The 22,426-nt window shown below is 38.1% G+C and overlaps 4 protein-coding genes across 12 annotated transcripts; 2 read left to right on the forward strand and 2 right to left on the reverse strand.

The window, feature by feature from the left end:
• Positions 1–182: 182 nt before the first annotated feature.
• Positions 183–2,851, reverse strand: LOC136414933 (zinc finger protein ZFP2-like). Its single transcript, XM_066399242.1, has 9 exons — positions 2,595–2,851; positions 2,116–2,529; positions 1,970–2,059; positions 1,711–1,915; positions 1,445–1,649; positions 1,244–1,397; positions 991–1,186; positions 737–941; positions 183–686 (listed from the first exon to the last, which is right to left on the reverse strand). Exons 1-9 carry the CDS (start codon positions 2,727–2,729, stop codon positions 434–436), a joined length of 1,857 nt encoding a protein of 618 aa, XP_066255339.1. The 5' UTR covers positions 2,730–2,851; the 3' UTR covers positions 183–433.
• Positions 2,852–3,420: 569 nt separating this feature from the next.
• Positions 3,421–12,110, forward strand: Mondo (MLX interacting protein mondo). Of its 9 annotated transcripts, none has more exons than XM_066399228.1 (16): positions 3,421–3,926; positions 6,999–7,105; positions 7,186–7,259; positions 8,485–8,610; positions 8,664–8,811; positions 8,873–8,965; positions 9,037–9,146; positions 9,209–9,509; positions 9,557–9,825; positions 10,225–10,396; positions 10,451–10,623; positions 10,673–10,900; positions 10,942–11,078; positions 11,122–11,260; positions 11,424–11,553; positions 11,612–12,110. In XM_066399228.1, the coding sequence occupies exons 1-16, from the start codon at positions 3,613–3,615 to the stop codon at positions 11,719–11,721; spliced, it is 2,631 nt and encodes an 876-aa protein (XP_066255325.1). In that variant the 5' UTR covers positions 3,421–3,612; the 3' UTR covers positions 11,722–12,110. The 9 variants fall into 9 exon arrangements, with proteins under 9 accessions (XP_066255325.1, XP_066255330.1, XP_066255328.1 ...); XM_066399233.1 differs by having other exon boundaries at positions 11,137–11,260; XM_066399231.1 differs by having other exon boundaries at positions 10,951–11,078.
• Positions 12,111–12,367: 257 nt separating this feature from the next.
• On the reverse strand, positions 12,368–18,020 carry chic (profilin chic). The gene is made up of 4 exons (XM_066399263.1): positions 17,762–18,020; positions 14,259–14,430; positions 13,317–13,415; positions 12,368–13,256 (listed from the first exon to the last, which is right to left on the reverse strand). The coding sequence occupies exons 1-3, from the start codon at positions 17,870–17,872 to the stop codon at positions 13,318–13,320; spliced, it is 381 nt and encodes a 126-aa protein (XP_066255360.1). The 5' UTR covers positions 17,873–18,020; the 3' UTR covers positions 12,368–13,256; position 13,317.
• Positions 18,021–18,896: 876 nt separating this feature from the next.
• On the forward strand, positions 18,897–22,363 carry eIF4A (eukaryotic translation initiation factor 4A). Its single transcript, XM_066399245.1, has 6 exons — positions 18,897–19,103; positions 19,670–19,827; positions 20,499–20,828; positions 20,985–21,367; positions 21,423–21,646; positions 21,708–22,363. The coding sequence occupies exons 1-6, from the start codon at positions 19,084–19,086 to the stop codon at positions 21,850–21,852; spliced, it is 1,260 nt and encodes a 419-aa protein (XP_066255342.1). The 5' UTR covers positions 18,897–19,083; the 3' UTR covers positions 21,853–22,363.
• The last annotated feature ends 63 nt before the right edge of the window (positions 22,364–22,426 follow it).

Raw genomic sequence — 22,426 nt, forward strand, 5'->3', positions numbered from 1 at the left:
TTCTGGGTCTATAAAACACAATTCATTTTTTTCTTGATTTCTCTATATTTCCATAAAATTACATAGAGCACGTAAAGTGATACATAAACACTATGTATTTACACTACATAAATACGCACCACATGTATCAAAATTGATCCAAACAAATCTCATTAAAAAGTAAAATCACAAGAATTCAATTGATATACACTCGCAACTAACACTGAAGTCGGCCCTGTCTAATGCAGGTTTAAAGTTGACTGTTCGAGGTTATGCGCCGACATCAACCAATCCCGTTGTCTGAACAAAAACATGTGACAGACAGAACCGGCTTAGGTTTTGAAAATTGATTAACAAAAAGTCGATTTTCTCACACTACTGTATAGTGACACATTTATTTGTGTTCCATGACACAAATATTCACCACTAACTCAACTATATCATCCTCTAGAGCTTAGTATTCTAAAGCAGAAAGATCGTGGCCCTTCATTTTATGCTGAGTCTTGATATGAGTGTATAAAGTTCCACTGTGCGAGTACGACTGATGGCATATCTTGCAGGTGTAAGGTTTCTCGCCAGTGTGGCGCCTCAAATGGCACGTCAAGACGTCCCGCCTAGCAAAGCTTTCCTCACAATGAGGACAGTGATAGGGCTTCTCCCCGCTATGCATTCTCATGTGAATTTTCAGCTTGTTGCTGGCTGAAAACCTGAAAGTTTCCTTTTTAAAAGTTCATGGAATGTTTTATTGAAAACGAACTTTTTCTCGCATAAAGTGCAATCGTAAGGTTTTTCCCCAGTATGCGAGCGTTTGTGGCTGATTAAATTGCTAGGCTGAAAGAAGCTTTTCTCGCAGATGTCGCATTTATACGGTTTTTCTCCGGTGTGTCTGCGCAAATGGACTCTTAATGCCGTGGGTGCGCTGAATTTCATAGGACAAATCATGCACTCGAACGGTTTCTCCCCTGCAAAGCTGCTATTGTCAATGTAAACCAGACTACATGTCATTCAAACCTGTATGAATATTTAAATGGACGTTCAGGCCGTGTTTCTCCGAAAAAGCCTTTCCACAGGTACTACACAAATACGGTTTCTCTTTTTTGTGCCTGCGTATGTGCGCCTTTAAATTGGCTGCAAATTTAAACTTTTTGTGACACATATCGCACTCGTGAGTAGGCAAAATGTGGCTCGTGTCTGGGCGCGGTTTGGGCTGAAAACCCACCAAAAAGAACTATAATAAATAACAAACCTAAATTTATTGATTTACCTTGTAATTAGGAGGACGCTCTCCAGTATGAGTCCAAATATGTTTCTTCAAGGTTTCCTTCATTGCAAAGCATTTCTCACAATACAGACACCCATAAGGCCTCTCTCCACTATGTGACCTCATATGAATCTTCAACTTTCCACTGTGGTTAAATCTATATTATGGGTATTAATTAGATGTCAAGACTCGGCACAAACATACCGTCTATTGCAAATAGTGCATTCATAAGGTTTTTCACCAGTGTGAACCCGTTCGTGCTGTTGAACATTAGCTGCTTGAGCAAACGTTTTAGTACAGAAACGACATTTATAGGGACGCTCCCCAGTGTGGGTTCGAACATGAACTCTCACAGCACCCTGAGTTCTGAAGCAAGAGCCGCAGTATTTACACATATAGGGGCGATCCTCTATGATTTTATAAGAAGTGAAAATATCAGTTGTAAAAATATGATGTATGAAAGAAAATACCTGAATGTGTTGCCAAATGACTTTTTAACCCATATTTATCAGAATATCCCTTCCCACACATATTACACAAAAATGGTCTCTCTGCTGCATGTTTTTTTTGGTGAGATACTAACAAACTTTTAGATTTAAAGGTTTGATCACACTCTTTACATGTATATTCAATGGCAAAGTCTGAATCATCTGAGTCATTTTTACCTGCATCTTCCTGTAAATCAAACTGCACATATTAAAATAATGAATCCCACAATGGAATACCCACCCCTTCAGACAAATCATCATCCTCCAAGAACTGTGGTTTACTATCTTCTATAATATCGATACTCTCCTCTTTTTTTACTGATTCATATTCCTGTTTTATAAACAATTTTCAGGCCAATTAGCAGTAGTAAGGAACTTGAATATTACCTCAGTTTTCATATCCAATTCCAACATACTATTCTTCTTTTCCCTTATCCTTGGAGGGCTAAACTCATTCAAAATCTCTTCAGGTTTAATACACCTGTGTTTATCCAAATTTTTTTGAAATTTATAAGACCGACTACACAACTCACAGGTAAACTTAAGAGGCTTTAACAACCTCACTTTTTTCCTTTTAGCCTTGTACTTCTGAATTCGAAGTGCAAGTACTTCATCGTCACTCTGATCTTCTATATCATCTACAAACTCAGGCACATCAATAGTAGTCTCATCTTTCACATTTCCCCATTTTTGTAAAGTGTTGAAAGATGATTCGCAGGTATTTTTGAACTTAACAAGAGATGTAATTTGGGATTCACATTGGTCACAAATACATTCCGGCAATCCATCTTTGGCAGAGATCTGAAGATTTTTTAGTATTAATATAAATGACTTTATAAAGGATGTTTAATGTGTAAAAAATACACCTTTAATGAGGTGAGCTGTGTTAAGGCCTCAGCAAAAGTTGAGTCAGTGTCCAATTCCTGGGTGGAAATTTTTGTGAAGAGAGACACTGAGGGATGCTCTGAAAGGCAGGCGCGGCACAGCTTTAATTGGTCCATTCTGGTATGGTTACCACGATAGAATTACAGCAGGTTTTCAGTAAAAACTACTATTTGCAACAATTTATCTTAAACTGTTGTTGTGATTGTTGATATTTATGGTTTTTATATCTATGCAGGAAAAACGAGGTTAAGAGTTGAATCAATTTGACATTAAATGTCAAAAATATATTTGTTGATTTTATGAGCACCTAACAATGTTGGTACGTCATTAAGAGATATGGGTGACCATTTTTCTAAGTTTTTGATTAATTTTCTAACTTTCAATTATGAATTAATGAAATATAATTAGTTATTTAATTGAAATTTATTTTATTGTACTTTCTATATTTTATCGTGAAGTAAACGAAGCTGGTGTTGTTAGTATTAGTTCTGTTTTTCTATTTTTGTTTCAGGATTTAAAAAACCAATACCATGTATAAGTATTATAAAAATATTATTTTACATAATTTGTAAGAAAAGCAAGTATTAAAAAACGTATTTAGATCAAATTGTTAATATATTTTGAGCTTCAAGATCAATATTAAAACTTGACAATTTATATAATTTTTTAGGTTTAAATATTTGTTAGCTAATAGCACCACTAGCGACATTGTTTCATCTAAATCTGGCAATGTTGCATATATTTTTTCGAATCTTATGTGTCGAATGTCAAAAAAATTCCATATCTATGACATAACAGCACATTATCAGCTGTCAGAAAATGGCGGAGTAGAAGGGGGCACAAACTCGACTATTTAATCTTTTCCATGTTAACAAAATTAACTTGTTTATGGGAAAATAATTTCCTGTCGTGACCCCGTTATCAGGCCTTGATCTTCTTCGGGCCGATAAAGCAACAAGTTCCGTCAGTTCGTTGCGACCGAGCAAAACGTGCGCGTAAATGTTATGTCGCAGTAAATTTGTCAACAAACCGGAGACCATGTCCTATTTGGTGCAGCACAAGAGGCTGGATAAACCGGGCCGGGAGTCCATTCATTCAGGACAGTTTATGGTGTCCCAATTTGAGGCCGAAGAGCAGGACGACGAGGATAATCTAGCAGTCCCGATTCCTGAGGTTGATGCCAAGACTGTTGTTCCCATTAAGGCCTATTTGCAAGGACCGTTGGACGCCTTGAATAGCAGAAACCAGCAACAGCCCATATGTATTGAGCACAGCCTTAGCAAATTGTTTCAATGCATGTCAATAGCTTACAGGTAAGATTTCTTAGAATTGAAGCTTGTCAGGGTAAAGTTTTTTTAAAAAGTTACTTGGGTTATGTTTATCACATTTGAACTGTGGGACGTTAGTTTATTCCATATTTAAACTATATGAAGCTGAAATAGCAAAGATTACCAACAGCTTCTGTGGTAAGTGATCTCAGCATTCTGAAAAAGCTTATATGTCTTTCTACCGAGTGTTAAAGATCAGATCATGACTGCATTATTAGAGAGCAAGATTAGAATTACCTATGGATTATTGGCTCAATTGGCTGTTTTAAAAGATTGAAAATAATAGTTGAGACAGTTGTATAGTCTCAATAAAGAACAATTTTAGAATGTTGCATACATAAATTTGGTGTAAAACTCTACAGCATTATAGCTATAGTTTCAAATTACAGTTTTGGCAATTTGTAATATTGTGAAGCTTATTGAGGGTTGAAGGTAAGTTGTAGAGCAACCTCAATTGAAAGTATTTGGAACCAAAACTATTTACCTCCTTCAACCTTTGTTGATTTACCATATTATTGATCGTGGGCTGCTTCAGGAAAATGATGAAAAATTAGAATAATATTTATATTTTTATTTGAAAATGTGTTTGGAGACTTGAGAAAATATTATTTCTCTCTATTTGTTGGAAATTAATATGCTTTGATTTCCTGAATATGTGCCAGCATGCTTTGACTTATAGAATCAAATTCAGTTTTATAATAGATATATTTAATATTACCGCTATGTTTAACAGGCGGATAATTTCTATGGCAAATTGAGCAAATGCAGTCTTTATTTCCAACTTAACAGGCACATGCATTGTCTCTCTAAACTTGCCTGCACTTCTATATCTTGATGCATAATGAATTAACAAATTCTGGGTTTATGGAACTAATCTCAAACATAGCTAGTGATAATTCCAAACTGCTATTACATATTCCCAAACATTGAAATCGGCTAATCTTAATAAAACAATCGATTAATACATGAAAGGTTATCCGAGCGGCGATAAATCAACAGTTTGTTAAACAAAAAACAAAAACTTTAGAGTTCCCAATTCCTGCTTATTATACATATCTGATAAATCTTTAATCAACAGGCATGCAATTGTGCCATGTATTTCAGGTGCAACAAAAGCCCCCAAAGTGGGCAATAGTTTACCCGCCCACCAACTGCCAAACGCAGGCAAGTCATCAATTTCCCTGTTAAAAAATTGCCCAAACCGCGATCGACGGCTTTGGGCAGAAAAAATGACTAAAACCATTCTAGAACCCTTAAAACATTTATTAAATTTATTTCCATGGAAAATTGTGTCGAAGTAAATAATTTCAATGTTGGCAACATCGCGATTCTCTTTTGTTTCTAAAGATAGTTGGTAAATTTTGACAGGACAGCATGTGGAATAAATACATCCATAGAAGTCAATGGGGACTAATCATTTCAGGAGGCCCGAAGATCTTGTACAGGGTGTCCACGTAGAGTTGTAATTAAAGGAGCATTTCACATATTATTTTTGCAAAGCAAAAGTTGTTGGTGACATAAAAGTCCTCGACATTTTTTCGTGGACATAGGGCGGTTTTAAAATTCGACATTTTTAGAGCTGAGTTTTGAGAAAAACAAAAATGGCATCTGTATAAATATATGCTCAAATAAAACAATTATAAAAGAAAAAAATCTTGCTGTCGAAAGCTCTTAGGGACGATTCTAAATAATATTATCTAATAACATACAGAGCACGTAATTAAAAAGAGATTATCAGTTTGATTAATTACGGCTAAATCATATGCTGCAACTGCGCCATTGAAATCTACGTCACAAAACTATCGAACATCGTTTTAATATAAACTATTTACATTGTGGACTGCAATCTAGGGAACTGGCAACGCTGCGTTTAGCATTTGTTTCTGGAGTTGTCCTGCGAGTTTTGACAGGAATACCAGCGGAATGCGTGTCATTTGGGCGAACGGCGCTATTAAATTCGATAAGAAATTTTGAATGTTCCTTCCGCCTTTGTCCCGCATCCACTGACTCTGTCTCTTCATTTCGATTAAATATTCAAAATAGCCCCTAATTAGCCAGAGTTGCTGCAGTGTCAGTCGTCTTTATAGGGATTCCATGTAATGTCTTTTGTTATTACAGTTCAGCGAAAGAATGTATTATTTATACCAGAATTCTGTTTTTAAGACGATAACTGATTGCCGTTCCGTAAGATAAAGAATATTTATTTGCAGCTTATATGGTTGGAGAGTGATGTAACGAGCCAATTTAGATAACTCTCAGCAATCAAAATAAAGGAGGATTTCAACTATATGTATAGTTATTACTGCAAGCCCCCCCCCCAGGTTAATTTTCAAGGTCCCTTTTCAAAAATATGCTGCCCTCTTTATCAGAAAGAGCATCTGTGCTGGTCCTAGGGTTCTTTACCATGCCGGCATATCCGTATACGTCTATGTTGGAGTTAAGGCGATGTGTCTGTATGGGCAACACTAAATAAAAATTATCTACTCTTGGAAGTGGCCCCCTATCGGAGCAGCTACTTCACGTTCACGAGTAAAAAGATAAGTGGAATTTCTTACGTAACGAGAGGGAAAATAGATATGTATTTGCTTATGATTCGGAACTACTTATCTGTCACTTAAGATTGGCAGTTTCAAGTTGCAGTGTTCCTTCCTAAAAAAAACAATGCTCTATGCGCTCCAACCGAATCGCTCATGGTACTATTCGAACAATTGCCTGTCTCGCAACAGCAAGCGGATGGGAACCACTTCCCCTTAAGTACGTTTAGGGCCGACTTGTCAGTGCGCCGTCAAATTTACCTGATAGTTAAGTTTCTTTGACTCCAAAGGAAACTCTCTTCCTGATAAACTAGCCGTCGCCCGGATAATTTGGCCCTTACTGTTCAGGGTCAATCAACAATTCCGCAAATTAAATTCCTCGTTCCAATAATTGGGCTCGTTGTGGTGAATCCAAACAGTACGTCACGTAGTGGCTGTGACGTCAATACATTTATTGTTGGGATTGATCTTTGAACGCTGCGATAGTAGGTGTGTTTGAATACGATTTCGTGTTTGTTTGTAGACAAAAATTGACTTCGCCCAAATGGAACCGATTCCGAGGGGTTCGCCTCCGATGGAAGGACAAGATACGGCTGAACAACGTGATATGGAGGTGCTGGCACCTTCAATGTAAGTTGCTTGCGCCCTGACGAGTGACGACGCGTCACTCCCAGGGGACCCGCTGTGATACTACAATTCTGGGTTTTCAGTTATCAAGAAGGAGAACACCCTTATCTGTCAATTTGCCTCCCCGCTTGATGTGGACACTCACAACAAGCCCGAGGTAAGTTCCATGCTCCATGTACAAAACAATTTTTATCTCTTCAAACCCGAATGTGTAATATCATGTTATTTACATTTCGCGCATTGTAATAGTGCTAAATCAACGGCCAACAACATGGTATATTTCTGAGAAATAAATTACACAGGACAAATGAGTTGATACAATAATATCGGTCGAATTAACAAAGATAACCGTTAATCTTTGTACAAACATTTATCCAGATTATTATGGGAGGATAAGGCGATTCCACACTGATCCACAACAGTGGGCAAATTCCTAGAATATATTTAGGATGTTTTCGCGTTTTGCTTCACTAGGATATGCAGGGAAATCTGTGTTTATCTAGCTTTTTCGCATTTCCTCATATACTTTGTTGCAAGAATTACACAGCTATGTTTGTGATTGCGGTATTTATTGCCGAATTGCCTTGTTTTTCTTAAAGCCGTAAATAGCTTTAAGGCTTTAGTTGAGGGTGTGGCGGATTGGTCACGAAACGCGCACGTACAATAATATAAATAAGCTGGGACTTTGCACTGCATAAAACCGATTTTTCGATCTAATTTCAACCTCCGAATAAAAACATATGAGATTATTTTTAATCGCAGGATGAGATTAATGATTTTCCCTTATATAGTATGGTCAAGCCAGGAAGATAAGCAGGTGGTGGTTCTTAAATCTGCAGAAATGTTATAAACCTGAATCTAGGGATTTTAGAAAATTTGACTTGCTGTCAAGGAGACCATCTCAGGATATTACAAATCTAAAGTTAACTAGTCATTATTTTGGCTAGATTTTCAGGAACACTGTTTAGCATCTTGTAAATTTGCAGTCACCATTGTGACCAGAATCTAAATCTGTACTAGACTTTCGATATATCGCTAACCAGAAAAAAAATTCTTAATTAATGTGTGCTCTTTTTTCTATAGTAGAATTTAGTAAAGGCATGAGAACTACCAAGAATTAGTTTTGAACAATTTTAAAAGGAACAGCAATGCCTCTCTACTACGAGTATGTTGAGTGTATATTGGGTTCTTTAAACAGTGACAGGACTAATGGCAGAGTTGGGAGACGAAATATCCATTTAGTCCTAAATACGTATACTATTAATGAAAGTAATTACCCCCATAACTGTTAAGACCATACTTCTGGCCTTAAGCTGTATTATAATTTATAATGTACGAAATTTTAATACAATTTTAATGCCATTCTAATCAAATCTTCTTAGGCCATTGTTCTGGAAGGAAAGTACTGGAAAAGAAAACTAGCTGCTGTCACTGCCGAATACAAAAAATGGCGCATGTTCTACCGGAACCACCTCTACGGGCCTGCGCACAAAGAGGATGTAGACATGGTAATAAAGTACCTGCTTCCAATGTTCCAAAAGTTCATCCAACATATTTATAGCTCAATGGAATGGACGCTATCTTTGGCGACTCGAACAGCGTCAACAACATGATGATGATCGACGAGGATTATCGGGAATTGATCAGCGATACCTTATTCTCCACGATCACCAATCAACCGTTCCCATTTCCTGATACAAGGGAACTGGGTATAACTTGATTTAATGAAAAACATTTTCGAAAATTTTGGACCCTTTTGGTGTTTTGCAGCTAAATTTGGTTTTGCCGATTTTATACAGCCGAGTTTGGGCCCTTTGCAGCCAAATTTAATCGACTACATGGACACGTTTGATCCGCTACAAGGTACATAGCTGTTTAAGGCTCAAATCGTTATTCGGCTACATACATAAGTATATAAAAACAACAAATTTTAGAGTTATGCGCTACAAAGTTACCAACAGTACCTGAGGAACATCCCCACCCAGTCTCGTGGGAATACACCAATCATCACGTGAACCCCACTGACTTATCCGTTCAAGTTCAGGTATAATTTGCTTCAAATGGCGGTTGTAAGACAAATGAATGAAAAATTGGTTGGACCTTAAGGTGTCCCAAGTGCCATCCACATCAGTCCCCCAATATCAGCAACACACGTCCTCACTTCAGGACAATCAGTTGCAAATGCAGGAAAATGCGTCATCATACGGCAGCCACGTGATGCTTTCCTCGAATGAGCCCTATATCCAGACCAGCAGCTACCCCATCAACCCAAAATTGAACCCCAAATCTAGGGGAAAGCACCACGGGCAACATTTACAATCCTCGATGACCAGCTATCCAACTTACAGTGGGGGGCAAACCTTAGTCGCGGACGTCGAACATGTGATTCTTAATGATAAGCTTCAAGGTGGGTTAGAATTTTGTTTCTGTCTCTTTTTATATAGTTAATTTTAGTGCCAATGAAAAGCTGCTCATCTCAAGGGCAGCAGCAGCGCTCTCAAGATATGGGAGAGACTCCTGGGAGTTTCCAGGAGGCGTTTAGGGCGCACGCATCTTCCGCTCCTACGGGGTACAAATTTGGGCCGCCTGGTCGACCCAGTGTTAAGTTTACATCACCCACAATGCAGCAGCAGCAGGTACACGCACAGGCGCCCCAACTGCAGATGCAACCACTCCCCATGCACGTGTCCCCTATTTCTTACCATCCCAACTTAGCGTCAGTAGTAAGTTTAGTTTGGTTGTTTCTCCTGTAGTTTTGCACCAAGTGTCTTACTGTCCTATGTTTGTGACAAGGCGAAGCCCACCTAGCAACTTCGTGTTTTAAAAGAGAAGTTGGAGATACACGGGGTGTTCCAAAATCGTGGTATAAGATTTTGGCAAATGATCTAAGGCAAAAAATGTAGCGAACTGAATGAAAATAAGTTACTGAATCAGTATGAAGAATGGGGCTCTTCAGAGAGATCCCTGATCTGATTTTTTTTGCTGGTAATGGTGTAAAATACCTCTGTATGTATAATTTTCGATCACACTGTATAACGTCTTCATTAAATACTGAAGCTATAAAACTGTTTTGCTAGATGGGAATCCCTTTTTGTAATATCCTAAATTGCACTTATCGCTAGCAGCAAAAAGACAAAGAAGACCATAGAAACAGGCCTCCTCTGCGTGGAAGAGGACGTTCTAGATCCAACACTAGGGAACCTCCTAAAAGGCCTCCCCTTATATCAGCCGTTAGCGACCCTGCTCTGCTGACGCCCCAAACTAACGTGTTGTTGACTCAACTGTTGACCACCAGTGAGTTTGACGATCGATTTATTGATTAAAATTATGATCAAAATGGTTATTTAGGTTCCCCCATAAGCGAAGCCGTCCAAGCAGCCTATAATCAAAACCAAGCCCTATCCACTCCTGATCTGTCTATGCACAGGAGAATCAAAGAAGAACAGCATCTGCCAGTTTTGCCCCATTCTCTAACGTCCCAAATTACCGTGACGACAGTTGCAATGACTAATGGAGATTCTGTTAGTTCTCAAGCCTTCATTTAGTCTTAAAGTAACTAAAATTATTTAGCAGTCGTACCTGAGTACCACAAACAGTCCCCTGGACTCCCCATCGCAAAACTTGCACTCGCCCACCTCTTCGCAGGGTTCTATAGGGTCTCCTGGGCGAGAAGGTTCCAATCGAGACAGGAGGGTCGGACATATACACGCAGAGCAAAAGCGCAGGTGCAATATCAAAAATGGGTTCGATATGATGCATTCGTTGATACCGCAACTCAACCAGAACCCTAATGCCAAGGTTTGTGAGCTTTTCAGGGGTGCATTTAGGGTGTACTGAAGTGGTTTCAGCTCGCCAAAGCGGCAATGCTGCAGAAGGGGGCCGAATACATTCGGCTATTGCGGACTGAGCGCAATCAACTGAGGGATGAAATGGACTCGTTGAGGCAGCAAATTGAATCGCTCAACACGTCGATAAGGTATCGATAGAGCGACTGGGCGATTATAGCTCCGGGTTTTCAGCGTTTTATTTTGTAGCAACTGTCAGTCTATGTTACCAGCGACGGGGGCTCCTGTGTCGCGCAGGCGCGACAGTCGCATGCAAGAGATGTTCGATGAGTATGTCAGTAGACGCACAATGGAAAATTGGAAGTTTTGGATCGTATCCTTTTTTGTTTCAAGTAGTTTCTATAGAAACCAAGAATATCACCCATACCCGTTATGCTCTGTTCTAAGGTTTCTAAGGCAATTATTTTGCAGCTAAAACAAAATAACGTTCAAATTGATCAAGAAATTACCGTATTCCTCCTTAATCAACATTTCAGTTCAGCTTAATATGCAGGCCTCTATTAAATTCCTTCAATAACTTCGTTTCAAGTTCGAGCTTGGAGGATCTTTACGCCTCCACGTTGCTGTGGGTTGAACAGCATTGCACCCTAGTGGATCTCAGACCAGGTAACTTCAAATTCCTCATTGTCCAATCACAATTATTTCTCAATTTACAATTTTCCAGTCGTGTTAAATTCGTTACGGTACCTGTGCACCAAGACAGAAATTCTCTCAGAACCAGAAAAGTTAGCTGAAGAAGCGAGACAATTGGTGCTGCAGAATGACAAAAAATAACGTCGATTTTTCGGCGCTCCTGCATGTTTGTTTTGCTCATTTACTACAAAGAAGTACAATCGATGCATCATATTTTTCGATAGAGTTTAGGTGCGGCCACCGGACGGCCCGTAAAATTTGAATTTTTAATTCCATGTTGAGGCGAATTATTTCTTGATGGGTTCTAGAGACTGTTAATTCGTTGTTTGAATTGTGCCTTAATCGGTGTTTCAAAGTCTTTGTTGCGTAACTTACCTACTTATACACAGGTAACATTAGTTTTATGATTTTTAGGGTACTTATAACGCTATATGAAAACTGTAATTTTTTGTTTCTGTTAATTTTTATCGTGAATATTTTATTGTATAGTTATTTGAATATACATATTTGTTTATAAATGCTGAATAGAATGTTGAATTTTTTTTCTCTTCCAGTATGCACCTTGTTTATGTAAGTGAATGGATTGATTAAAGGAAATACAGATTTCTTAATCTAATGATGATCGCGCCTATCACCAAACATGAACCGACCTGTACCAGATATTCCATCATTTTACACTATAGTCAACCGCTTTATTGATAACATGGTGAACTTTTTCGAATAGAATCCCCCACGCACAGGAAGACGAGATCACTTTTCCGAAACCAGGAAAATGAGACTCAATACCTTAATAATACAAATTTATTGGGTTTATTATTTTTTAAATACACAATATCCCTTGCAAATCAAAAGGAAACTTTATAAAGCTACTCAATAAATCAAACTTTATTACTTAAACTTTTCTGAGCATTTAAAAACGTCCTTCAAAAAGTAAAACGATTAAACAGGCAACACGCGACACTGATTTAAATCCGATACTATGAGGGAGATGTCATGATTACATAAGTTTGTTTGATTCGCTGAAAATAAAACCCAATTAAATAATAAAGAAAGACAACTGAAAATTGGCACGGTGGTCTTTTCTCGTTTCGTTAAGCGCGAAATTGAAAGGAAAGCGATAGGTTTTGATTCCCGAAACATGTGCTACGTCTAAACAAATGATCGATGTTTGGAAGTTAATCCGAAAGCGAAAGAAATTGGACTAGAGATATTTCAAATAATAAAAAAACCTTAATAAGTAGTAAACTCAGCAAATATAAGAGCAATTAATAATAGTAATATAAAAAGCTATATGTATATAAAATGTAGAGGAGATAGTACAACTCATACACACTTGTTAACCTTTATATGAGCCTTACAAACGCGCGTTTTTCTTCAACTTAGGGAAAAATAAGGAAAAATGTAGATTTTCTTGGTTATATTAAATGTAAGCTTAAGTTTATACGATTAATATTACCGAACGAATCGATGGACCAAAATAACAATAATTAATTTGTTCCGAACTGTTATATTATTACATATAATAGGCATTGCTTCTGCACAAGATGGTGGCCGTACGAATTAAATAATAAAAATGAAAACTAACGTCGATTTCGGTTCTTAAAAAAAAAAATGTGTTTGTAATCCTTATTTTGTCACCACAAGTCATGTATGCTGATGGAAGATGATACGGATACCTACAGAGGAAAAATAAATGTTAAAACACAATTAGAGAGAATTAAGCAATTATAGTTTACCTTAGTAACCGCAAGTAATTAGGTAATCTCCTAATTTCTCCACTACAGACGCGGCTTGTTGTGGTTGTATTGGGTCTTCGTATAACGATACTACCACAGCTGAAATGAAAGGACATTAAATGACTTTTTTGGCCGGATTCAAAAACATAGGACATTCTTTTAGAATCGACGAAAAGCGGCAACGGTGTGTTTAGCGATCGTTTCTAAAAAATCATTTCGAGCCATGGCAGAAACGCGCTGAATTCTGGGTAGGAAACGTTGCCAGACGTCCTAAATAATCCGAAGTTCGAAAAAAAGCAGTGCACAGTGACAGTTTTATCAGTTCCTAGCAACTGGGCTTAAAACGACAAAGACTAATGATGGCACAGTACAAGCTTAAATGGCCGCAGATAAGCGATAAATCGTCGACATGGACGGTTGAAAAGCCCAGTTCTGGTAAACAAGTCAACGCTAAACAGGTGCTCTGATGCCTTTCAAGAAAGGAAAACCGTGTCAAAGTCGACGAGGGGACATTATTTAAACCTCCGTTTTTTCTTAGACCGACACGGTTTGCGCTCGAAATGAATGGTGATTATTGTTTTCACCACTATCACATTGTTGCAGCGAGCAAAATGTTGCAGGAATAAAAGGACGTCGCTGTGTTATAAATAACAATTATTCCATATGCTTTTTGTTAAAGTTAAGACTCCGCAAATAAAAAATATCAAATTACATATGGCTGATTAGCGAATTTACGATGCTCTGAAAATAAACTGAAGGCATTTACTTCTCTCTGCAATCTCTAGCGAGATAACACAAAATGACAGACCTGCAACTGAATTCTTTATTTAATGTTTTTAAACCGTATCTGAATTGGTGCAAATATTTATTATGTATTGATAGATATTAATTGCCATAAACATCGCATCGATTTTCGGGATAGGTGGGTAAAAAAAAACTCACCTTGAGTTGTTTTCATACAGTGCACACCCACTTTGGCCAGTTTAGCCCTTATGACTCGGTCTGTCCCTGAGAGGTAAATATATCGGTTGCCCGCTAGGGTGACCCCTGAGGAGGTTAGGATGTCCTGTTTCTCGAAACCCTGGACTAATTTCGCTAACTCCTCCTTTGTGACCTGAAATCGAAACTTGTCAGTCCTTCACCTCCTGGGCGCACTTCGAAATTAACAAAAACTACCAGTTCCGAATAAAAAATGATGAATCAGCCGTTAGGCGATAAGTGCAAATTTATCAGTGGAAAGGAAATAATATTGAGTTCATTTGCCAAAAATAAACCTCAAATTCGGCGGTTCTTCATAATTAATAAGACTAAATTATGCGAGACATGTCGTGATCAGGTAATCCTCATTAGTTCACCCAAGCACGGTCGATTATCGTCTATATTGCGAATTGTTTCCATGGCCCAGACTTCAGAAAGGATATTAAACAGGTATTTTTAAAAAGACATGTTATTAAAAATAGATAAAAACCTACTTTCAGGCGAATTTCTGACATAATAACATCTCTGAGCGGGTGCCAAACAAAACTTGGGAAAGGCGCCAAATTCCACTTGACCCTCCGAAAATTCTATGTAAAATTAAGTAAGATTAGCTGGATTGCTGACTTGCCGATAAAACTTCTAATAAATGTCCTTAGGTAGAGAACTACTGCTGTCAGGTGACCGCAACCAGCGACCAGATTAACCAGAAAGCCATTTGTTATAGATTAACTTGGCAGTCTTATCAAAATAAATTAGCGGCCATGGGCATGTCCCCAGTACCCTTTTCTTTATGACACAAGACTTGCTGTGTCACATCTCAACTGATCTTTTTCTTGAATTTTTGACTCATGGAAATTCTCCTGACTGCACACGCGGATCTTGATAATATTTTGTAATGCAGGAAAAGCGTAATGCTTAGATTATTTAGAAATACTTAGGTAACCTCCCACAGCTTTCTAAAAATTGTGTTTATGGAGGATGGAGCCAAAGTCGAATAATTCATATCGATGGGAAAATGCATGTAGGATATTTTTGCAAAATAGAATCATCAGTATTTTTGCAGCACTCAAATTGCTGAACAAAAACATTCAAGACCTTCCAAAAAACCCTGATAATGGTGATAAATAACTACTAATAAAAAAATTGCTCCGCTCGCCATGTTCGGAGTGCTAAAACTCTACTTCAAGTATCGAATAAAAAACGCTACCTGGGGCTCAAAAATCGATGAAAATTCACATAGTGCAAACGCTACCGAAACATATTTTTGCTGGAAAAGAAGTGCGTTTTTTAAAATTTAGTAGAGGGCTTTAACTTGAATCCACAAAGCTATGAAGCTTTATGGCAAACGTTGGGCAACGTAAACTTAGTCACAAGTCAATAATCAAACGGCGAAATAGTGAATTTTCTACCTAATAAAAGACACTACTCCTGTCTAGTTTATTTGTTTTAGTGCTTCTGTGCTTGATATTTATAAGCTATAATTTTTTTAAGTCGGTGAATAACATACACCTATAGCCGCGGTTTATCGGTATTTTATTCTACAATGCTTGTCGTTTCAATCAATAAAGCTGTTATTGATAGTATTTTTTCAGTTTGTAAGGAAGATCTTAGACGAAACAAACGTAGTGAACATTGTAAATTGCAACAAATATAAGCACTGAATGCAGGCAACCCGTCATACATATATGCCAATCCAGCACCATACGCCATATTGGCTAAGTTTATTTCGTGGATTTTCGACCGATCATACACAAGGTTACCATTCTTACCGAGTTCTCGTAAACAATGGACAAATCGACTTAGTCACACACTCATACAAATATAGTGAAAATGTGATAAAGTTGAAGTAGTTCAATCACTTTTTTTTATAACAAATAAGGACTTGAGAGATGCGTCTGAACGAACAATTTTGATCTAGATTTTTAAATGCGAACCATTCTGACTTATCGCCAGTCAACGGTTCGGTACAAAGATGCCAGGCCCACCCTTTGTGGGATGGTCATGATAGAAGCAAATTTATACGAAATTCACAAATATAGAGCTTGGAAACAGCAGAGAATAAACATTTATAGCTCTCTAAGAAGGAATTTTTGCATAAAAAGTGGAGTCATGATGGTCAATCTCACCTCTGATCATAATAGTCACTTCCTTCAGATGAGTAATCCTCCTAGCCGTGTCAAAATAAGTCTGGAACTTTTCTAACAAATATAACAAGTGATAAGAAGCACAGCGATGGAGCTGTAGTAAATTCTTAGGGGATGGTCTACTGAGAATGTGGGAAAATACTCCCAAAACAAAATATTTTTTAAGGAGCTTCCAAGGTGTTTTGGGGTGCAAAAAATCTTCATTAACATGTAAATGAATTATTCTTCTAGGTCCACGAATCGTCTAAGGCAGATACCATTGAACGACTTGGCCTAGAGACATGAAAATTTAAAACCACCTCAATGGCAGCAATTTAAACCAAGAAGGATAATTTAATTTGAGTCGTATATTGATTATTTATTACTATTCAGCAACCTGAATTTATGCTAATGACTTTCCTTTTGTAAAAAGCCCGCTTATTATGAATTCTTGAACTGAGTAGACTTAAACTTTACCATGGAAGAAGCTGTGCGAAGCTATGCTTCAATGAAATCAAGACCATCCTCAAGACTTAGCCTAAGGTAAATTCCTAAGGAGATTGAAGGTTGATCTTCCATAAAGTCGAAGATAATGATGAAGGTAATATCATTAAATATGTATGAGTCATCATTGCTGTGCTCAGCAGTGGAGTTATTAGTGCTGTATAATTCATACCTCAGCTTGTTATAGGTATTTAATTGCAAGATAAGAAAGAAATAGGGGAATTTTAAACATAACTTTCGCTTTCACGACTTTAAAGGTCAACCCCTCAAGGGCTTATTGATTTTCCCCAAAACATCTTAAATCCCTGCGGTAAAAACACCCCCTCAAATCCTGCCAGTTTACAGTCCAAAACCCCCGTCCGTTTAATGAATATTAGCACACTGCTTATCGTGCAACAATAGACGAACAAATGCTTGATTAATATTAAACATTGGGGATTTGCATACTGTAGAAGTATATGACCAAATTAGCAGGTTCGGCCGCCGACAACAATCCTGTCTATATAGGGGGTATAATGATAATGTACGGCGGCCATTTTGAATGCAACCGGTAAAAAGATTTCATGAAAGGGAGTTTTCGAAACTCCCTTTTAAAATTTGTATCCATCATTGAATGCCCTACGAGTAAAGGGGTTGAGGATGAGCATGCAAAGATTCAAGGGCAACACCCCGCTGCAGGCATGGTATTGTCTCAAGATGGGCAAGCCCTGCCCATATTTTCTTTGTACTGGCCCTGGGACAAGCCAGTTCGGACCAGACTTTTTTCGCATCCCCTGGCTGCTTACGACCGAATTTGCATTGAAATTGCAAGCGAATTTTAAGCGGAAACTGGGTACTTACATCGAAGTTATCCGACTTCGCCCAAACATTCCCATCGTGCCCCGCGATAGCGGCTTTGGTGACACATCTAGAGGCCAAAAGCTGTTTGTCCACATAATCCTGCCAACTCATTGCGTGTTTGAGATATTTGTTTTAAGGCTGCGGAACCGTTAGATTACTATCCGAAACCGGCGGAGAATAAAATTTATACTAAACTACTGTACACGGGCCTGCGGAATTTTCGGTTTTGAGTTTTGGGTGACAGGAAAGCGGAAGTGCTGTTGACAGTTTGGTAAGGGGGGGTTGACATTGCGCATGGACGTTGCCGACATATTGCCAACAACAATATTAGAACGAAAATCTCAACTTTCTAGCTAGCCTGCATTTATCATATCTTACTGTGTATTCCCAATTTATAGGTTAGAACCGGTATTTAAAATTTCATCAAAAACTAACAAAAAACACTAAAGTTAAAACATTTCTATTGTAATATTTTTAAAAAGCAATAGGACAAGAGCATAGAATTTCATTATGTTAAAAAGGTTTATATGAATTTAAGAAATCAAGTAAAGAACCTATGACGTCATAAGATGTCCAGAGTAAAAGTATATGTAGATAATAAGTGACAAATTTTTAATTGCTTAAAATAATAACAATTTTATACCGTAATTTAAAGCCCTTATGCTATAACACAAACCATTTTAGAGCTATAATAATCATTAAATTAGTTTAAAAGTGAATAACTTTATGAAAACCGGAGCAAAAAGGGTAGAAAAAGGTGTTGAAAGGTTGCTTTTAGATATGAGCCGAAGTTGGCAGCAATGACATTTGTCAATTAGATCACATGTCAATAAATTTTCCGCCAAAACGCATTTTTACCTTTATTTATTGTTGTTACAATTTTTTCTACACATTCAACATTTAATTAGAGCATAGAGGACACGAATGCTTTAATTTGCTATATCATCACTTTTCTGTATTGCTTAAAATTAACGAAACATTCCAGCACAGGTAGGAGTTTTAAACATGCGCGGGAAGCTCGGTAGTTTCCGGGCGTGCCCGGAAGTGGTGGTCCGCATGGAAAAATACTAATTATCGTTCTCATTTCATCGCCACCCTCCGAGCACGTTGGACAAACTCGCCCATTAACTCACCCTCTTGAATTCAAGTCAAGTTTAATTGAAAAATATTTCAATTTTCATAATAGAAGAGCATTGTTTAATTTTATTTAGAATCACCAAACAGCTGTCAATTGGAGTAGGAATATCTCGATTCGTGCGTCAACTCGACAGCAGCAAGACCGACCCACGACCCTTTTCTTTAGCGTTATAGCAAAGTGAATCATGTCTGGACACGATCGAAGGCAAGTAAACGCTCAAATTTTTAGTTAAATACGGTTTAGAAAAGGTAAATCAGTGCCTGATGGTTTTGTGCAAGTTTCCCCGAGTGTGAAAGTGCATGTTCTTTCAATTAACGTCGGTTTTCCGGCGGTCCGGCATGGTCGATGCCGTATGCCAATATGGCGTGAATATGCTCCCCGTTCGGGACTAATTTTGAGATGTATTGGGCAGCTTATGGGGAAAAAACAGCTAAAAATAGATTCTACATTTGTTTATCTAGTGCACGCTTGGGAAAGTTGGGCGCCAGGAGCATTGTTTTATCTCTCAGTTATATAATTCAATTTCGGCCTTTTGTGGTTAGGAATTCGCGGGGTAATTCATGCTTTGTCCTTACACGTTTTCTTGCATTATTTTATTATCAAATTCCTGAAGAAGTAATACTGTTTTATTGTTCAAAACGTGATTATTAATGAATAAATAATGCCTTATTGGAATTACCCAGTCAAATCTTTTTGTAAAGTATTTTGTAAAATACTTAAAACATACTTGAAATTGATTGTAATAAATCATGGAATTTTGTCGTTTTTAGGAGTGAGGAATGGGATAAGAATGGCCCGTCTTCAGAAAAAGAGACTCCCACTTACGATGGTCCACCAGGAATGGACCCTGATGGCGTTATTGAATCGAACTGGGAGGAGGTTGTTGACAATTTTGACGATATGAACCTTAAGGAAGAGCTTCTTAGAGGTAACATTGCACTTTTTGGCACTATGAAATTTTCATCAGACTTTTATCAGTTTGGAAACTTCATCCAACATTAAAAAAATAAAACTTTAAATATATGGTTGCAAGCCATGTATTTGCTGAGAAATTTGAAGGGTGCATTTTAGGTTCAGAATATTTCTAGTTTTAATTTTGGTTGAGCACCAAGCATCGTGAGCAGGGCAGTACTGAGTAAGCCAAAGTTCAGTTTTATGAACTCGTAATGCCTACTGTAAATAAGGTCACCATATTTCTGGTGGTAAAAAACAGGACATATTCTGCATTTAGTAAAAATACAGGGGTTACATATGTTTTTAAACTATTTTCAAAAGCATCAAGGACTTGTGTTTCAATCAGGTAGGAACAAAAATTGATGCAAACTATCACCTAAGTGTGTTGGTTTCAAAACTCACCTTGTCACCATGTCACTTTAGGCACAAATATTATGACTTGTATGTTTCATTTTGAATTAAAATAAAAGTGCAATTTTCATAAAAAAAGATGGTTAGTAATATTTATAAAGGAGATTCTGAATAGACACATGGCCTTAAAAAAGTGGTATGTGTTACAGGAACAAGCTTATATGAACATATCTTTGGAATTGCTTCATTTAAATTTGTTGTAGTTGCTTAATAATTTTTTGATGTTTTTGCTAGGAATCTACGCTTATGGTTTCGAGAAACCGTCGGCGATCCAACAGCGCGCCATAATCCCCTGCGTTAAAGGCCACGACGTAATTGCGCAGGCGCAATCTGGTACCGGGAAAACCGCCACCTTTTCCATATCCATTCTCCAACAGATCGACACTGCGGTGCGGGAGTGCCAAGCGCTGATTCTGGCGCCGACCCGTGAACTCGCCCAACAGATTCAGAAGGTGGTGATTGCCCTGGGTGATTTCATGAACGCCCAATGTCACGCCTGTATCGGGGGAACCAATGTTAGAGAAGATATGAGAAAGTTGGAAGCTGGTGCACATGTAGTTGTTGGTAAGCGACATTGAAACTACAACACAGACAAAAATGACGCTCGAACTTTTACTAAATGACTCAATACAGTTCAACTGAGGTCAGCTTGACCTGCATACATTCTACAACTAAAAAGTCGACATATTTCAAGCTAATCAATATCTTTTTTTTCTTCAGGCACCCCTGGCAGAGTTTATGACATGATAACCCGCAGAGCCCTTCGGCCGCACCACATAAAAATGTTTGTCCTCGACGAAGCTGACGAAATGTTGTCCCGCGGTTTTAAAGACCAAATTCACGATGTCTTTAAAACGTTAAACGCTGACGTGCAAGTCATTTTGCTGTCGGCCACCATGCCTCCTGACGTGCTGGACGTCACCAAGTCGTTCATGCGCAATCCTATTCGGATTCTGGTCAAGAAGGAGGAACTCACCTTGGAGGGTATCAAGCAGTTCTTTGTGTATGTGGAGAAGGAGGACTGGAAATTGGAAACCCTATGTGATTTGTACGATACTTTGTCAATCACTCAGGCTGTCATTTTCTGTAATACTAGGCGTAAGGTAAGTTGATGAAAATGTATGTGACCAGTTTAATTAATAAATGGTTGATAAACAGGTGGATTGGTTGACAGAGAATATGCATAAACGAGACTTCACGGTTTCGGCAATGCACGGAGATATGGAACAAAAGGAGCGTGATGTCATTATGAGACAGTTCAGAACCGGCTCATCAAGAGTACTGATCACTACTGACTTACTAGCTCGAGGCATTGACGTACAACAGGTTTCTTTAGTTATTAACTACGACTTACCTTCAAACAGAGAAAACTACATTCACAGGTAAGTAAAATTATCGCCGATAGTTTTGTGTTGAGGTTGACAATGTTTTTTTTTTGCTTAGGATTGGACGAGGCGGACGTTTCGGTCGTAAAGGAGTCGCCATTAATTTCGTGACGGAGGACGACAAGCGTACGCTGCACGACATTGAGCAGTTCTACAATACGAAAATTGACGAAATGCCGATGAACGTGGCCGACCTGATTTAAAAGCAGAAACGGCAAACGGAGCATTTAAAGTGCGCATTCGCCCGCCCGGGGTTTGATCTGGTGCGCGATAGTACATTCGCGGAGACCTATTTTCAGCGCCAAATCGTGTCTTTGGGCCAGCGAGAGATTTTACGGTTAGATTTAAAGAAAACTCTTTAAATCTAAGCGTAAAAACTGTTTTTAAATGTATTTTATACTCGATAATATTTTTTCTATTAATTTTATGCGTAATCATAGTGAAGTACTCGCCAGGAGCTGCGTATTTTTCGTTTTCATTTCTTCGTCCGTTTCGGATGGGTGGACTCGGAACTGGGCGACAGTTCTGGGGCTTCCCGCCCGGCCTCATCTGTCACCAGAAAGACTAGTCAGCTTTCGGATAGGTTAATAAAATGGCCGTTCTAAAAACTGACTAAGGGAAGGTGTAAACGGAAACCTGTTTCCAATATTTGATAATAGATGTTGAATATTTTGTATCATATTATTTAAATAAAAACCATCACTCTCACGTTTAGATCAGCTTATTTTTTGCTCTCGTTCCTTTGTATGTTCACATCATAAGTACGAAATTGAATCA

Source organism: Euwallacea similis, chromosome 18, assembly GCF_039881205.1.
Source record: "Euwallacea similis isolate ESF13 chromosome 18, ESF131.1, whole genome shotgun sequence".
Lineage (NCBI taxonomy): Eukaryota > Metazoa > Arthropoda > Insecta > Coleoptera > Curculionidae > Euwallacea > Euwallacea similis.

Excerpts from the sequence above, each read along its gene's own strand:
- LOC136414933 (XM_066399242.1), bottom strand. The coding sequence starts at position 2,729 with ATGGACCAATTAAAGCTGTGCCGCGCCTGCCTTTCAGAGCATCCCTCA. Across the intron at positions 1,916-1,969 it reads ATGATGATTTGTCTGAAGGG|GAAGATGCAGGTAAAAATGA; the intron begins GTGGGTATTCCA and ends TTTGATTTACAG. Across the intron at positions 942-990 it reads CCATTTAAATATTCATACAG|GGGAGAAACCGTTCGAGTGC; the intron begins GTTTGAATGACA and ends GCAGCTTTGCAG.
- Mondo (XM_066399228.1), top strand. The coding sequence starts at position 3,613 with ATGTTATGTCGCAGTAAATTTGTCAACAAACCGGAGACCATGTCCTAT. Across the intron at positions 7,260-8,484 it reads ACACTCACAACAAGCCCGAG|GCCATTGTTCTGGAAGGAAA; the intron begins GTAAGTTCCATG and ends AAATCTTCTTAG. Across the intron at positions 8,966-9,036 it reads CACGTTTGATCCGCTACAAG|AGTTATGCGCTACAAAGTTA; the intron begins GTACATAGCTGT and ends AACAAATTTTAG.
- chic (XM_066399263.1), bottom strand. The coding sequence starts at position 17,872 with ATGAGTTGGCAGGATTATGTGGACAAACAGCTTTTGGCCTCTAGATGT. Across the intron at positions 14,431-17,761 it reads CGAAGTCGGATAACTTCGAT|GTCACAAAGGAGGAGTTAGC; the intron begins GTAAGTACCCAG and ends TTTCGATTTCAG. Across the intron at positions 13,416-14,258 it reads CTGTATGAAAACAACTCAAG|CTGTGGTAGTATCGTTATAC; the intron begins GTGAGTTTTTTT and ends CTTTCATTTCAG.
- eIF4A (XM_066399245.1), top strand. The coding sequence starts at position 19,084 with ATGTCTGGACACGATCGAAG. Across the intron at positions 19,104-19,669 it reads ATGTCTGGACACGATCGAAG|GAGTGAGGAATGGGATAAGA; the intron begins GCAAGTAAACGC and ends TGTCGTTTTTAG. Across the intron at positions 20,829-20,984 it reads TGGTGCACATGTAGTTGTTG|GCACCCCTGGCAGAGTTTAT; the intron begins GTAAGCGACATT and ends TTTTTTCTTCAG.